This window comes from Microtus pennsylvanicus, chromosome 7 (genome assembly GCF_037038515.1).
Source record: "Microtus pennsylvanicus isolate mMicPen1 chromosome 7, mMicPen1.hap1, whole genome shotgun sequence".
Lineage (NCBI taxonomy): Eukaryota > Metazoa > Chordata > Mammalia > Rodentia > Cricetidae > Microtus > Microtus pennsylvanicus.
The window spans coordinates 7,377,090-7,388,278 of record NC_134585.1 but is presented as its reverse complement, the minus strand read 5'-3'; the positions used below and the strand labels follow the sequence as shown (position 1 = coordinate 7,388,278).

The 11,189-nt window shown below is 49.7% G+C and overlaps 1 protein-coding gene across 1 annotated transcript in view; it reads right to left on the bottom strand.

The window, feature by feature from the left end:
* Positions 1 to 609: 609 nt before the first annotated feature.
* Glp1r (glucagon like peptide 1 receptor) overlaps positions 610 to 11,189 on the bottom strand; it is a 39,522-nt gene continuing 28,942 nt past the window's right edge. The window contains exons 9-13 of the mRNA XM_075979762.1: positions 11,059 to 11,128; positions 10,859 to 10,947; positions 10,377 to 10,515; positions 9,155 to 9,196; positions 610 to 5,478 (exon numbers count right to left, since the gene is read on the bottom strand). Of these exons, the coding sequence (XP_075835877.1) occupies positions 5,311 to 5,478; positions 9,155 to 9,196; positions 10,377 to 10,515; positions 10,859 to 10,947; positions 11,059 to 11,128 (508 nt within the window). The 3' untranslated portion in view covers positions 610 to 5,310. The remainder of the gene's footprint in view (positions 5,479 to 9,154; positions 9,197 to 10,376; positions 10,516 to 10,858; positions 10,948 to 11,058; positions 11,129 to 11,189) is intronic.

The following is an 11,189-nucleotide window of genomic DNA, read 5'->3' as shown; positions in this document are numbered from 1 at the left end:
CTGCCTTAGCTACGATGCATTTCTCAGAGGTGTAGTGGGGTTGCTGGGCTCTAGTGGAGACATATTTGTCCTGGCTATGATTGGTTCTGTCTTTACACTGGCATCTAAGCATCTGAGTTTGGGATGTTTGCAATTCTGGGGCTGATATCTAGTCTTATCTTTGTCAAGTGGGTATTCCATTCATTGGGGTATGTTGCCCTCTCTGGATCTTAGGAGAATGTGGTGGCTGTGGGTTGCCTGTGAGCCACACCAAATCCATAAAAGGCCACGCCTCCTAATAGTACCACTTCCTATGGACTTATGGGGGACGTTTTTATTCAAACCACCACAACATCTAATAGATCTTTCAAGTCCTCTAAATTTTATTTTTAAAATATTGTTCTATTTTTGTTTTTCATTCAGACTGGAAAACTCTAGGCTGGTCTGCAATACATAGTGAGGTCCTTAACAACAAAACCAAAGTTGATGCACTTTGTTGTTTCTAACAAGGTGTCTTATTTACTGTTCAAATTTACAATGAACCTTATCTGTTTCCTGCTATAGACAGAAGTTTCTCTGCCTGGTCCCACACCCATTTAGCCCCAAATAAGCACACAGAGACTTATGTTAATTATAAATTGTTTGGCCTATTGCACAGGCTTATTATTAACTAACTCTTACAACTTAAATTAACACATAATTCTTATCTATGTTTGGCCACATGGCTTGGTTCCTTTTCTCAGTAAGGCATCTCATCCTGCTTCCTCTGCATCTGGCTGGTGACTTTGTCTCTGCTTTTCATCTTTCCAGAATTCTCCTAGTCTGGTCACCCCACCTATACTTCCTGCCTGGCTACTGGCCAATCAGTGTTTTATTAAACCAATATGAGCAACAAATCTTTACAGTGTACAAGAGCATTGTCTCACAACATCCTGCCAATCATCCCATCAGCAGAGCAGAAATAACTATACTCTAGACATACCATGGAACCAAGGAAAGCTCCCAAAAGCACACTGCTTACCCATACTTCTTTAAGAAAATATTTTCCAAAGCAATGTGACTGCTATTATTCTTTTAATTTTTTTAAATTACAATTATTTATTTATTATGTGGGTATGTGTTGGGGGATATGCATGCCATCTCATGCATGTAGAGGTCAGATGACCACTTTGGGAATCAGTTCTCTCTAGCATGTGGGACGCAGGATCAAATTCGAGTCATCTGGCTTATAGGCAAGTGCTTTGACCAGCTGAGCCATCTCACTGATCCTGAATAATTCTTCTTGATGTGGTTGTCCCCAGGGCCAGAGAAATGGCTCAGGCTGCAGACATCAGCATGGGAGCATGGCAATGTGGGTAGAAGGTTCTCAAACTGGGCCCCTTTTCTCAACAAGGAAACTCGATTGAGCTATCAAAAAAAAAAAGGTTGAGGAGGGGACCCACCCCACCGTGACATTAGAGTTGATGCTAATTTGCTTTCTGTTGAATATTTAACATGCCATTTGCATAGCAGTCTTAGCAAAATCAATCCTCGTGTTTTATTATTTGAGGATTGAAAAAAAAAGTTTGCCTCCTAGGAGCCAAAAGTAGAGTCAGCCCTGTAGATTAGAATCAATTCAGCAGATGGAAAATAAGGCTTTGAAATATATTCTGCCTTCCCCGAGCACGTCGCAGGCATTAGTGATAATGGAAGCCCTGCCTGTGCATGGAGGGGCTGCATCTGCCAGATTCCTAGCCAGCACACCCACCCCACCCCGGCTGTGCAGGCCTGTGACCTTCATGGCGGAGGAGGATTGAACCTGGCTCCCGCATCTCCTCACCTTGGACTGGAATGCACAGGACAAACACAGGCACACATAGTGTTCTTTCCCTTGGATTGCTGAAACACAGCCAGCTCAGGCATGAATGAAAACTGACTCTATTTGTCCTTTGGGGGCACTGTACCATCTAGTGGTCCAATTTGTGAAAGCACTCCAAAATTCAGGGAGCACTAGAGGGGGAAAGTTGAAGTTCTGGGTCACCATTTTGTTTTGTTCAGCCCCTTCATATGCCTCCTAACAAGATGAATCTGAAAAACTGTAAGACAGTCATTAAGAATGCCGTGCTCTCTCAAATACTGAGCCCAATATGCTCAGATGCATTTCATCTCTTTGTTTTTGAAGATTTTATTATCATTTGTGTATATGTGTATTATGTGTTTGCATGAGTTGTGTGTATGCCACATGTCCACATGTGTGCAGGTTCCAGTGGAGGTCAAAAGAGGGTGTCAGATACCCTGGAGCTGAAGTTATAAGAGATCATGAGCCTACTGATGTGGGTGGGTGCTGGGAACTTGGGTCCTCTCCAGAAGCAGTTCACAGTCTTAACCACTGGCCCATCTCTCCACGCCCTCATCTCTTAATTTTAAGACAAGAATGAGGGAGATACTAGATCATGCTGTAAAACACACCCTGATTCCTCTTGCCGGGGCAACACCTTTGCCATGTGGTGGGTTTACCTTTGCTGTTCCATTTCCTCAATATAAATTCCAGGTCACGTGAGGACTTGTACTTGGCACATCTTGAATGACCATTCATGCGTTCACCTGGCCTGCCCAGAGGCCCGTCTGCATTGGCAGGCTAGTGCTGTGGCCCCCAGCAAACCTTTTTGCAAGCCTCTCTCCTCACTTCTGTAGATCAAGGTCAGGAGGAACTGTCAGGATCTTTCCTGCCTACGAAGCATCCCAGAACCCCACTAATGTCGTCTCGAGTGCTGGGGCAATTGTAATCACGCTTGCCTTCCAGAAAGTCGTTTGAAAGAGAAGGCAGTGTAAGTGATTTGTGAAGCTCAATGATTTAGCCGTTCAAAGGTTGAAGTAGCCTATGAGAGTCTTTGAGACTTCGGCCCCTACCATGGTCCCGGGAGCTGGCCAGAGTGCTGAAGCCAGCAGCCACCGACAACTACCATATGCTCCCACTGGCTGTATATTTCCATCAAAGCCACTACATACACACCCTACAGGCCAGCAATAGTAGCCCCAGGGCAGGGTCAGGCGCAGCCAGAGAGTTCTCAGCAATGCCAGGCTTAGACTTATGGCATGAGGCATGTAAACAGCTAGTGGAATTTCAGAGGACATAGCATTGGATAATTCCCAGGCCTAGGGGAGCTATATTTAGCTTGGGCAAGTTTGGAAAGAGCTCAGGGGAAGTGTGGTGCCATTCAAACAAACATAAATAGAATGGGGATTTGAGGAAAGGCAAACATTTCTTCAGTATCACAAGTCTGGCAAGGGAAACCTGCACTGAAAATCTTGGACTGTGGTGTGTGGAGAAGCCGGGAATCCAGAGTCCAGAGGGGGGAAGGACCCCACATAAACAGCTCCTACTGAGTTGCCTACACTCTTCCAGCATCTCTCCCCTGGAAAACTTATTTCAGGCAGATTAAATCTGTCTTTTCCTTTCACTCACAGGTAATTAATGATTCTCCAAAGTCCCCAGTTTATCCCACGCTTATCTTTCCACTGTTCCCAGAGGGAAAGCAAGAAAGAGGTGCCCAATGGGAAGCCTGCCCTGGTTCTTAGGGAGTGGACGATCCTGGGCCCACTTCCTCCACTGAACCCTGTGTCTTGGTTAAGGAGGTAGCAAGGTGGCATGGCCTTTCTCTAGCCTGAGGCTCCACTTCCCTATTAACATAGACACAACACTCGGTCAAAGCTGAAGGAGAAGAAATTTTCTGCTTGGTATATTTTATGGCCCATTATTATCTCCCATACATGCCCCATGCCTCTCCAAGGGGCACAGGAGAATGTGTCTAGTGAAAGCATTGGGGAGGGTCCTCCACTTTCCACAGGATGAAGGAGAGATCAGCCTCACATGAGACTCCGTCTGAAGCCACCCTTACCCCAACCTCAAAGGAGGTCTGGACTACTAGGCTTCTTTCCAGCTCTGGAAGCTTCCATGGCCTCTGTGAACTCATTGCCTCCCCCAGGGAGACTGTCCTTGGGTCTGAGTCTCTGCACTGCTGTCCCCTGACAACTTTACCATGGTGGCTGGGGGTAGGAGTGACGGATTTTCCGTCCTGCCCTATCTGCTGCTCATTATGTGTGGGAGGAGTCTGGGGAGGATAAAATCGATCACTTCCCCCACACCCATCAAACATAACAACAGCTATGATTTAGTTCTTCCATCGGGTGGGAGAAATCAGAATTGTATGTCGGCATAGACACAACAGCCACCGCAATAAAGGGGAAGGGATAAAGTGCATATATACACATATATGTATATACATGCATACACATATAAGTGTATATATGTGTTTAAAGTGGGAGGATTTCAAAGTCGGGGAGCCTGCCATCTTAGCAATGTCAGGAGCTATTGGTTTCAGAGGGTGTACCCCAATTCCCATCCAAGACATGGAATCTGGCCACAGATATGGTGGAGGGATGGAGGCAATGGAAATCTTGCTCATCTAGATTCATGTCATCAACACTCCTGGGGGGACATTCCTTAAGTGACTCCACATGAACCTGAGAAGAGGGCATTTGAGCTTCTTAACCTCACACCCCAGGTCTGGGCTCCTCACCATATGACTTGCCCTAGTACCACTAGGCACATCAGAAGCTGAGAGCAAAGTGACTTAAAGGGTTGGGTGAGAAGCGGGCACCAGCAACAGTGACCTCTGAGCATCTCCTTGGTATTTATCCTAAACATCACTCACAGCCACTTCCAGAGAGAGCTGCGGGTTGTAGCTCCAAGAAAGCCCCCGGTCCCAAGGCAAGATGGATGGTGAGACGAACAGGTGGATGAGGGAATGCCAGCAACCCAGGAGCATGGAGTAAGCCTCTCTTCTTTCACGAGGAGGCTGACGCAGGTGGCAACCCCAGGCAGACAAAAAAGCAGCAGCCGCTCACCTTGCCAAGCTCTGTTGGCCGAGGTTAGAACCGTGGGTCTCTTGTGGGAGCGCTCCTCTCTCAAGTCCCAACCCCACTAACCAGCAAGTGCCCTTGAGTAGGAGTCCAGAGCTGATTTGCTGTTCTGTCCGAGGGAACCCCAAGGGCCTTGTGGCTTTAACAGGAAGGAGTCCTCCTCGTTTTAGCAGCAATCGTTTCTTCCTCTCTTCCTGCCAGGGTGATTAAATTAGCAGGCTGTTCTCCTTGGAGAACATGTGTCTACAGTCCCGGGAGGCACTGTCCACTTGCCTGTCTGAGAGGTTTGGAGAAGGGAAAGCAAGGGGTGTGTATGTTTGTGTGTGTGTGCCTGTGTCCCTCCCCGTCCCTGTCCCTGGGAGGGTCTCTCCCACCTGGGATGGACACCCAGCCAGCAGCAAGGACCACAGGAAGGCGCAGCACTGGGGCTCAGCTGCAGGAAGTCTGGCAGGTGGCCGCATATACGCTGCTGCCCACGGTGGCCCCGCTGCTGACGCTGCTGGTGGGACACTTGAGGGGCTTCATGCTACTGTCTCTCTGGATGTTCAAGTGCTCCAGCCTCCAGCGCTCCCAGCTCTTCCGAAATTCCATCTGGACCTTCCGTGGGGAAAAAAAGGAGAGAGGGAAGCGAAAGCCATCAGGCAAACCAACTGCCCACAAAATGGCCCTGTTATTACATTAGCAGGAAAGGGAAAAAAATCCGCTGGATTATATTAAGAGACACAAGTCAAGGTCTTCAGGCGCCTAAATTAATATCCCAATAAAATTGTTTATTGTTGTCTCCTATTTTCTGCCTCTCCTCAGGAGAGAGATGGGCTTGATGACCTAATTGGCCCTTTCTCTCTCTAAAGTCGGTGATTCAGCTAAGTACCTTCTACAATCCATCACAGTATTGTTTGGCAGAAGAGAATAAGAGCAAGGTAGAGATGCAGGGATAGGGGTAGAACCGGGAGAAGATGGGGTCTCTCTTTATGAAGTGCACTCACCGTGAGGCTTGGACAAGTGAAAAGGGAAGGCATGCCCAACCCTAACCCTGGTGATACCCTGCAACCCTCTAAGCTCCCTTGGGAGCTTTTGCTTTGTTTTGTCTGGGTCTGAGGTCATTGTTGTTTGTTTTCTGACAGCATACATCTCACTATATAGCCCCGGCTGGTTTCAAACTCTTCACCCTCCTATCTCAGCCCCTTAAATGCTGAAAATTACAAGTGTGAACTAGCAAGCCCAGATTCCCCTTAAGGTTTTCACTCAGTTCCTGAACCTCCCAGGGCAGGGAAGGGGTGAAGGAAGCAAGGACTAGACAAGACCCAGGACTTCTGTGCCAGGCTTTGAACCTATCCCATCCAGGGAAATTGAAGGGAGCTTGGCTGGGCAATCTGCCCAGGTGAACTCAGCCAACCAGATCCCCCATTGTGCTGAGCTCAGGCCTTCCCAAGGGGAAGAGGCCCCTTAGAAGGTCAGATGCTGGAATCAGATCGCTGGGGCAGAACAGTACACAGAACACTGAGGGGCTCAAGTCCCTCCAGTGCTGGTGGTAATGCTGGCTCCAGGGCAGTTCTGGGACTGGGATTCCAGAGAGCGCTCTTACAAGCTGCACAGCGTGTCCTGAGGGCTGGATCACTCTTCAGGGAGTTTTTCTCATTGTCTGCCTCTCCAACCTCGCCACCAGCCCTTCCATCTAGGAGTGTCTAGGGATTGTGTTCCTTTCAGACCCAAGCCATCAGGAGGGCCAGCGGCCAGCGGCTGTGTACAAGAGGCTCGCTGCCAATGCCCCCACCTGCCCCTGAGCAAACACCCCTCCTCTACTCTTTCTATGTCATCGTCTCGCTAAGCCCAGCCAGATACCCTGTGTGGTCACATGCCATCCCTTAAAAGAACTTCTGCACTGGGTAGGGCTAAGATCACCCAGATCCCGCCTACCAGGGCGCCTTGGTGTCCCAGACAGTGTCGCGGAGGCCAGGCCTAGAGGGTGAGGGAAGGAGGCATAACAGACACTACCTGCGGCTGCCCTGCCTGGCTGGGTTTGTGCAGTGCTGATAGCTGGGGTGGGGACATTGAGCCCAAGGGGCGGGCGCCCTTCCGTCCAGCTATAGGAAAGCAAATCCCCTACAGTCTCCCACTTGGAATAGAGGGGAAATTTAGTAAATGGAGGCACAGTTAAACCAGTAAGACTTAAAGCACATGATAGCTCGATTCTGTCTCCCTCGGCACTCTTTCTGAGCCTCCATGGTGGCCCCAGCCATCACTTGTCCTCAAGAACCACCCTCCAGGGGCTGCAGAGGATGGGCCGGTCAGTAAATCACCCGCTTCAGAAACCTGAGGTTCTGAGTTCGGATCTCCAGAACCCACATAAAAAGCTGGGCAGGGGGAGCTGGAGAGATGTTCCAGCAGTTAAAAGCACTGACTGCTCTTCCAGAGGACCCGGGTTCAATTCCCAGTAACCATATGTGGCTCACGACCATCTGTAACTCCATTTTCAGGGGATCCAGTGCCTTCTTCTGGCCTCCACGGGCACACAGACATACACGAGGGTAAAACGGTCATACCCATAAAACAAAACTAAATCTTAAAAACAAGTTGAGCATGTTGGCTCAGATTTATAAACCCAGCACTGGATGGGGGAGGTGGGTGGGACAGGTGGATCCCTGGGGCTTTAACTAGTTTATGAACTCCAGATCAGCATAAGACAGTGTCTCAAAACCAAGGTGGTGGGTGTCCGAGGAAGACACTTGGCACAGATGTCTGGCACTGGCCTTCACACGCTTGTGCACATGTACATATCCACACACCCAAAACAAAATGCCATTTTGGTTCCCTTCCTCGTTAACCCTGGGAAGCAGCCATCACTCCTCAAGTAAAGTGGAGGCAGCAGGGGAGAAGAACGTTATTTCCCCAGGAATTATAAATATTTCCCCAGGGCTCAGTCAGGATTAGAACCCAGGTCTAGTCTGACTCCAGCGCCCTCATCTAACCTCTGGCTTCCTGTCTGCCAGTCTCCGGCTGCATCTCCTCCCACTTAGCAGAGAGTACCTGATAGGCAAGGCTGCCTGCTCTGAGCACCCACGCTCCCAGCACAGTGCTCAGCGCACAGCAGGCACTCACTGCAGGCTGCTTCTGTGAGTCAAATGAACGACCACTCAACCAAGGAAGGGGCCTCTGATGTGAGGTCCTCTCACTGATCAGTTAGAGAAACGAAAAAAACAATACCCTGGGGCTGGTGAGATGACTCAGTGGGCAAAGGCATTTGCCATCAAGCCTGATGACCTGAAGTGGATCCCCGGAACCCACATGGAAGAGGGAGAGAATCGACTCCCCCAAAGTGTTCTCTGGCGTTCACCTGAGCTCAGTGGCACACAGAGCCTGCACCCCAGTGAATGAATGGTTAAAAGGAAGTAAATGAATAAATGATCGGGTGTGGCATCTGCACCTTCCACTGTTAACCCTTCCCTGCCCTCTGATGCCCAAGATCCATCCCCGACTAAATACCAATCAAGCTCAGGGTTTGGGAAATCTTTCTTATCTCCACTGACCCCTGGGCAGAAGAGGCCAAGATGACAAGGTGGCTAGCCTGAGGTCACACAGCTTAGCTGTGCAGAACAGGCTGAGTACTCACGGCTTCTGAGCGACTTCACTGTGGCCCTCGACACCAGCTGCAGTAAACCCATCTCCAGTCCTCCCTAGACCCACTCCCCACCGACCAGCAGCTGGTGCAGGCCTTGACAGCCACACGAGACCAACGTTCAAGCCATCTTCTCAGGTCACAAGTACCTGGCATTGCCATGGCAACTCCTGGATCTGAAGAACAGCTCTTGTGGGCAGAGGCCACAAGAGTGGCTGGGGTACATGTGCGTGAAATCACTTTGCAATAAATCAGGTGTGCCCAACCTGTAGCCTAAGGGCTACATGCATATTAGGACAGCGGCAAATGTGGCCCAAATCATTTGTGGATGGCAGTGGCATAAGGCAAGGTCAAAAGGTCAGACACCCCTGCTTGAAATAGTCAATTAACCCTTTAACACAAGGCTGGGTCTTCCTTTAGCTCTTATTTCATTAGGGTGTGTGTGTGTGTGTGTGTGTGTGTGTGTGTGTGTGTGTGTGTGTGTGTTGGGGACACAGAGTAGAATATAAAGGCAAGATATCACCTCAGTTTCTAGCCACAGTCAGGGGACTGGAAGTTTCAACTAGAAAGACTGAAGCGAACCCACACTGCATAGTCCCACACCAACCAATGGCAGCAGCCCCAGCAGGGTCCCTACCATCCCTCTGCAGCCCTTACCTCATTGTTGACAAAGCAGTACAAGATGGCTACCATCAGGCCCTGCAAACAAGAGGTGTGTTAGCATGAAGGGAGCCAAGAGGAGGCACCCGGGCAACTAGCCCCTGAGATCCTTCTCCTCAAATTAGGTATCCCAGGCTGGCTTGGGAATAGGCAAATTTTTTTTTCTTAAATTTCCAAAACAAATTTAAATGTGTCTGTGTGTGTACATGCGTGTGTGCATGCACGCGAGTGAGAGCTTTGTCTGCATGTATGTCTGTATACAACATGCCTCGTGCCCCCAGAGGCCAGAAGGGGGTGTCAGCTCCTCTAAGACTGGAGTTATAGGTAGTTGTGAGCTACCATGTGGGTGCTGGGAGTCAAACCCAGGCCCTTTGCCAACATAGCTCTTAACCACTGAGCCATCTCCCGGTCCTATCAGACAAGGCTTTTTTTGTTTTGTTTTTATTTGTTTGTTTCTTTTGTTTTGCTTTTTTTTTTAATTTCCTTTCAGGAAACAGGAGGCTCCTTTCTCAGGTGCTAAGAAAGTTCCACCACTTCTTGAGGAGGCTAGACCAGGTAAAGCATGAAGAACTCGCCCACTCCCAGCCAACTGCTGAACTTAGGTCCCAATGGCCCACAGCTAGGCAGCTGGGCTCGTGTGTGTGTGTGTGTGTGGTGTGTGTGTGGGGGGGGTATCATGTGTGTGCAGAAGCCCTTGGAGGCCAGAAGAGGATGTCTAATCCCTTGGAACTGGAGTAACAGGCAATTGTATAACACATGGATGCTAGGAACCAAATCTGGGTCCTCTGCAAGAGCAGCAAGTGCTCTTAACTGCTGTGCCACTTGTAAATCTTGTTTTAACATCTCCAGGCCTCAGTTTCCAGTTATGTTAAGTAGGGACAATCTCACAACTGTAGGTCCTGGGAGGACCAAATGCTTTGTGTGTATAAATTGCCTGGCAGGATTCCAGTGGATGGCAGCACCTCTCTCTAGATGTCTAGATGCTCAGGTTCATATCTTGGAAGGCTTCTTGTCCTACGGGCTTACAGAGAAGACTGACTTCTATGTCTGAATACCTGGGGACACTCGCTCTGGCTCTGCTCCCACCGTGTGACTCGGGGCCCGGATTGTTCTCCCAGATCTCATCCTGTTCCTCCTCCCCGCCTATATGATGTAGGTTGGTGCCCTCCCCTCCCTCACTTTGGGACATCCCAGGCAAGTTCCCCAAGCTGAGAGTCACCTGGAAGGAAGTGAAGGAGAGTTCTGTGAACAGTTTGATGAAGCGTAGGGTTCCTCGGGCGTGTTCATCCATCACAAAGGCAAAGATGACCTCATGGGTGCCCAGGAGGGGGATGAGCGTCAGGGTGGACTTGGCAAGTCTGGAGATAGGGTGAGACCGCTTGTGTCATTCAGGCTGCGTGCACAGACTGCTCTTTCTCTCTGTGCCCACCCCCTCTCTATCTGAGTCATGAATACTCTCCACTGAAAAATGCCCTGGACAGGGTGCCTTGGTGTGTGGTGGGGGAGGAGGAGGGCACGGTACAGAGGTCAAGATTCCAGAAGCCAGAGGCTGCTAAGAATAGAGAGAAAAGTTTAGGGGTTGCAGACCAGGCTTGGGTGGGAAAAGAGGGTTACACAGGGCTCCAAACAGAGTGCCCCAGAGTCTCTCTCTGGTGGAAGGGAAAGCTGAGGTCACTCCTGCAGCCATCTTGGTTAAGGTACCTGCATTTGATGTCAGTCTTGCACATGAGATTAGCCTTCAGTTTGGATACCACAATGCAGATGACCCGGATGAAGATGAGAAAGTTGACCTGCAGAGCATATTGGCAGAAGGCTAGGACTGTTCACCTTTCCCCAGTCATTAGCCTGGCCCCAGGCCAGGTCCACCAACTTCCATTCCAATCCCCAACTCTGTCACTCACCCCAATAGCAAAGAGAATGGGCAGTCGAATGATGAGCCAGTAGTTCATGTTGGAGTTTCTGGTCCAGCAGCTAGGGAGGGAGAGAGAGGCACACAAGGCATCCAGCTGGGCACTCAGAGGCCCCAGTGGCT